Below are 6,012 nucleotides of genomic sequence, written 5' to 3'. Positions count from 1 at the left end.
ACCCCTGCCCTGGCCACCTAAGGAGGTTTAAGTACCTTATTAATGGACTGGATCAAAGCCCACAGTCCAGGTGAAAGAGAATGTCCAGGAAGTTATAAATCAGGTAACAAGAGAGGAACTGAGAGCTTTTGGGCAAAGAGCTTGGCAGAACCAAGCAGTTCAGGGGGGACGTGGGGAGTGAAATGGGGAGAGGGCGGGTAGCAGTGAACAGGACTGAGGAGGAACCCATCACCCAGGAGATGCTGTCTACCCCCAGAGGGGGCATCAGGCAATTCAGAGAATGAAAAAAAGAATCCCCGTGCTATTCGGGAAGTCGTCATTTTATGAAACCATTAAACCAGCACCCTCTTTGTATCAGTGTCCTCGGGCTGTCCAAGACAAAGAGCCAAATCTGGTGGCTCGGAACAAAAGACATTTATTCTTAAACAGTTCTGGAAGCTGGGAAGTCTGAAGTCAAGGTGTAGACAGAGCCATGCTCCCTCCACAGACAGGCTCTTGGGAAGAACCCTTCCTGGACTCTTCCAGCTTCTGGGGGCTGCAGGGGTTCTTTAGATTGTGACTATAAAACTCCAATCTCTGCCTCCATCCTTATAGGCCCCTCTCTCTTCCCTTTGCTCTTAGAAGGACATTTGCCATCGGATTTAGGGCCTACCTGTATAATCCAGGATGATCCCATAAGACCCTTAATTTAATGACAACTGCGAAGACCACTTTTCCGAAGAAGGTCACCCTCACAGATCCCAGAGGTTAGGATGCGGACATATCCTTTCGGGGACCATCACCCAGCCCTCGATACCCTTTAAAATGTGACTTTTCCTTAAGCATAGAGTTGCATAATGCAATTCATTCAGGAACAGAACATACAAAACACTGTGCAAAATGCCACAATTTAAGCAAACAATACCAGAGAACACAACAAAAAATAAAAACCGTAGACGATGCAAGATTCACTTATCACACAGTCAAGGCAAATGAGGGCAGAAGAATGGTTTTGTAAAAGAGGGACCAGAGTAGAGCTTTCCATAGCAAACTTGCTGCAGGTTGATACGTTTAAAATGCCCCCAAATTCAAGAGCATACAGAACTTTGTTAGCTCACCTCCGCCAACCCTTCACATCTTTAAAACCTCCGATAAGAATTTCAAACCTCTGTCCACTTATCTGAAGTGGAATTGGGCCCTTTGTGTTTTGCCAATACCACGAACCGGATGCCAAGAAAAAGCCGAGCAACTGGCCCATGGTTTTTTCCTCAGGAGAATGAGAGCTGAGAAGTTCATAAAACTCACTTCCTGAGCAGAGATCTCACCTTAGAGTGATGCCCCTTCTGCAGATTAAAAAAAAAAAAATTCATGTCTTTTTAAACCCAAATTCTGACATTGAATTTGAAATGAAGGTGTCCTTCACGGTGCTTCTAAAAGTCCAGCCAAGTCCATCCCTCAGAACAGCAAGTAACAGACTTAAAAAGCCCGAGAGTCGATTTTTTAAAATTTATTTATTTATTTCTTTTTAGAGAGGGGGAGGGAGGGAGAGAGGGAGAGAAACACCAATGTGTGGTGGCCCCTCACATGCCCCCACCTGGGACCTGGCCCACAACCCAGGCATGTGCCCCAACAGAGGATCGAAGAGGAGACCTTTCAGTTCACAGGCTGGCACTCAGTCCATGCGCCACACCAGCCAGGGCCCGAGAGTCGATTTGTACAGGGTCCAGAAGGTAAGTGAAACTGTCTTTTAAGAAGATGAGAATGTGAGAAATGAAAACATGAGTCCACACAAAATCATGTACACCAATATTTGCAGTAGCATCTTTCATAACAGCCAAAAAGTGGAAGCTACCGAACACCTCTCTACTAAGAAAGGTGGATAAAACTGGGCATAGCCATACGATGGGATATTATTTGACGAAAGCAAATGAAGTACTGACACTCGCTACGACAAGTAAGAACCTTGAGAACATCGTGCTAAGTGAAAGAAGTCAGTCACAGAAGACCGTCTATGACTCCATTTAAACCAAATGTGCAGAACAGGAAAATCTAGACAGAAAATGGATCCATCATGGCCCAGGGCTGGGGGAAGAATGAAGCTGCGGGGAATGGTGAGTGACTGCTAACGGTGAGTGACTGGGTGCAGGGGCATTTCGGGGGGATGACAAAAATGTTCTAAAATGAAATGTGGAAATGATTGCGTAACTCTGTGCATACACTAAAAACCAATGAATTGTATATTTTAAGTAAGTGATTTTTATGGTACGAGGATTAATGTCTCCAAAAAGCTGTTATTAAAAAAAAAAGGCTAATGATCAAATGACCGCTGCATTATTGTTCCTGAGGTAAAATATACACAAAATTCATCATCTTAACCATTTCTAAAGTGTATAGTCAGTTCAATGGCATTGAATACAGTCACAAGGCTGTACAACCGTCACCACCGGCCGTCTCCAGAACTTCCTCATCTTCCCAAACTGCAACTCCGTGACCATTACCCAATCACTCCCTACCTCCCCCAGCCCTCGCCCTTGGCAACCGCTATTCTAGGTACCTCCCATTAAGTGGAATCATACCATATTCGTCCTTCTGTCTCCGACTTATTCCATTTAGCATCTTCAAGGTTCATCCATATCGTGGTATGTGTCAGAATCTCCTTCCTTTACGAGGCTGAACAATATTCCATTTGTCTGGCTATGCCACACTTTGTCCATTCTTCCACCAGCAAACACTTAGGCTGTTCCCACCTTTTAGCCATTGTAATACCGCTATGCACACGAGGTGCACACACATCCCCTTTCAAGTCCCCGCTTTCTCTTCTTTTGGGTACGTACCCAGAAGTGGGGTTCCTAGATGGGACCATTAGATTTTAGTGGTAGGAAAGTCACTGGTGACTTTGTCAAGGACAGCGTGACTGAAGGAGGTTTTAAGGGTGCGATGATGGGAGAGGTCTGTGAGATCAAGGGAAGATCTGAGGAGCCTGGCAAGGGCAGGTGTGCACCCTGGGAGGAGACACACAGAAGGAGGGGGTGCACTGACGGCGCAGCAGAGGGCAGGGATGACTCCAGAGGAGGCGGGAGCATGCTGGCCTTCAGCATGCAGAGAGCTCACCTGGGTCAACGGGAAGGGAAGGCGAGCACGTGGTGCCGATGCTGGCAAGCTGGAGGGTGTGGGTGGAAGAAAAGATAAGGCAGGTATCCCATCCCTGGTGAAATAAGCTGAGAGGGAGAGGGAGACGCGGGGGAGAGTTTACTGAGGGAGGAAAGGCAGGTCTCCCCACGGTGCCCGGGGTCCACTTGAGGTTTGCGGTCAAATTTATAAAAGCCCAGTCAACCAGGCTATGCTTTGCTCCAGCCGCAGTCACTTTAGTGCAGGAGCTAAGAAAGAGGCGTATCTCACCAGGGCTGGGTTCTGGAGTAACCATGACTTTAAACCATAAAATCTAAATGGCAAAAGGGGAAGTAATGGCCTAAAGAGGGTGATGGCTGAAGAATGGATGGGAAACAAGTCTATGCTAAAGTGTTCAGAGATATTCTCTCTCTCTCTCACACACACACACACACCCCTCACTCACTTACTCACTCAGCTCCAGGGTAGAGTCCATTTCCCCTCCCTTCGACTTTGGCTTAGTCATGAGATTGGCCTTGGCCAACACTGGTGAGCACAGCAGACATAAAGCTGGAAACACAGCTGTGCACTTACAACCCCAGAATCCCGAGGAAGGAAAAACACTGGTTTCCCTTTCTTGCACCTTTGCCATCATCGCTGGCCAGCTATCACCATGATCTTAATATCACTTAAAAGGAATGTAATCACATAGTACTTCCTAGGAAGTAACACCCAACTGGGGAAGTAACCCTCATCAATATTTACCTTCGAAAAGTACCAAAGAGGTCTCCAGAATAAAATTGGAGGCACTTCCACGTGCCAGACTTTTTACATGCAAGAAACACGTAGATGCCTGTGATTTTACCTATCCATTTATTTTTACACTCCAGAATAGGACAAAGCAGAATATTATGTCAAAAATTCTTTCTGTTTATAACCAATATCCAAATGAATAACCTCCTGCCCAATGTCAAATTATATTAATTTTTATCAGTTTATCTTACATGTTTAATACAATCAAGAGATATAACTATAGTAAAGTTGCTATATTGAAAGTATTCTCCATTGGGTACAAATGGACAAACTTCCACGCGTGCAACTGTGACCGTGTCCAATCACTCTCACACACGGGGAGTTTCGGCGGGAGAGTTGGACGGGAGAGGAAAGAGGTGTGAGGAGGAAGACTGGGGGGCTGCGTGTGCTGGCGGTCTGCGGGCTTCTGGAGCGGGAGACCTCAGGGCCCCCCTGAGAGTAAACACAAAATGGTGTGGAAGAGCTGAAACGAAGGGAATAAGGATATAAGGAAAACAGGTTTTCATTCAGTCCTCAGAATTTCCCTTCAAAGTGTTCCACTTGATTTTTCAAGCATGATAGGCAAATATGGGCAAAGATAAAGATAAAAGAAAAGGACTTGAGGGTCTGAGCCCCTTATTCCATAAACTCACAAGCAGGGAGGAAGGCCTACGGACGGGAGGTGCAAGTGGTTTTCAAAGTTGGGAAGCTTGCTATCGTCACAACAGGCTTGAAGTTCTGGTCCCCAGTGTCTAAAGGCTACTGATTTAAACTAAACAAATAACACAGGATCCTCATGATATTGGTACTTTTGATTTTAAGGGTAAGCGTCAGATAACAGATGACATTCAGATTCAGAGTCTGCTGGAACATTCCAAGTTATATATGGAGCCGAAAGCAATCAAATACCATTCTTCTCTTCTTATGTACAAATTATTTTATTGTAAAAATGTAACAATACAAATCATTCTATTGTAAAATCAATGTTGTATTACTATACATTAATTCCATGTTGTTGTTTTGGTTTTTATCTGATCAATTCCAAGAAGAAATAAGCATTAAAGCACAAGAATATTGCAGTAATTTTCAAAAGACATTAAGGCATTAGATGTGTTTCTCCTATAAGAAACTTAGCAAAATCAAATTTCTAAGTGAATTATCTTGATCTTTTCTTCATATATAATTACAACCATATTTTTATATAATAGGCCATGAGATGGTATGTAAACATATTTTCACCAGGATTTTTTTCTCATCAAATAAAATCATATTGCTGCTAGAAACTTTCAGTCTAGTCATTGTAAGTAAATAATCCAACCCATTGTCAAACGCAAACACATCCTTCTTTTAAATGATCCTTAAGCCCTAACCTTCATTTCCCCTAGGGAAATAGCATTAAAAGCCACTGTTACATTATTTGTTATAGAAACCTCGATTACCATTTCAAAGACTTGCATTTCATTTGCTCCTCTAGCCCAGGCGAATCTTCTGTCCAGTGATGAGGATTACGTGTGTGAACACCATGCTTTGCTTCACAGGCAGGGAACAACTTGGTACCCGACCAGGGCTCGACCCTCACAGATTAGCTTTCTCCCTTGCAGCCAAGTGAGACCCATGCTGCACATAGGTGTGGATTGAATTCTGTTTTAAAAGAACAAGACCAGCAGATCAGTGAACTCACTCAGCGGCAACAACCTGGTGTTTACCTTAGCTTTAACTTGGGCTCCAATGAAAATAACAATTCAGAACTCATTCACCTTAAACTATCTAACATCGTCCAGAGCTAAAATGAGGAGTATGTGTTTCTGCACCTGAACTCTCTACATCTCAAATGAGATTTTGAACAACTGTTTAAGAGGTCTAACAGTTGCCCCTGAGGAGAATCATCGTAAAAGGAAACCAAACTATGTCTAGTCTAAGCCAGGACACGCAGACTCCGCCTCGGCCAGGCTGCGCTGGGCTCACCTTAGGTTTCTCGGTGTTATATTTGTCTAGAAGAGCCTGGATGCGGGCCCCATACTCAGGGTGGACGTCACTGAAGTTCTTGACCTGAAAACAAATATAAACATGACCTCAGTCCTTCCTAGGCCAAGGGAGAAAAGGCGCTTCCTCAGGAAATAGAACCACACAAGG

General features: G+C 44.3%; 1 protein-coding gene across 1 annotated transcript in view; it reads right to left on the bottom strand.

Moving 5' to 3' along the window:
* Window positions 1–4,801: 4,801 nt before the first annotated feature.
* CAT (catalase) overlaps window positions 4,802–6,012 on the bottom strand; it is a 35,006-nt gene continuing 33,795 nt past the window's right edge. Inside the window, exons 12-13 of the mRNA XM_037040488.1 lie at window positions 5,845–5,928; window positions 4,802–5,520 (exon numbers count right to left, since the gene is read on the bottom strand). Of these exons, the coding sequence (XP_036896383.1) occupies window positions 5,455–5,520; window positions 5,845–5,928 (150 nt within the window). The 3' untranslated portion in view covers window positions 4,802–5,454. The remainder of the gene's footprint in view (window positions 5,521–5,844; window positions 5,929–6,012) is intronic.

The sequence above is a fragment of the Sturnira hondurensis genome, unplaced genomic scaffold (assembly GCF_014824575.4).
Source record: "Sturnira hondurensis isolate 20B ecotype Veracruz unplaced genomic scaffold, ASM1482457v3 Scaffold0002638, whole genome shotgun sequence".
Taxonomy (NCBI): domain Eukaryota; kingdom Metazoa; phylum Chordata; class Mammalia; order Chiroptera; family Phyllostomidae; genus Sturnira; species Sturnira hondurensis.
This window is presented reverse-complemented; position numbering and strand designations above follow the sequence as displayed.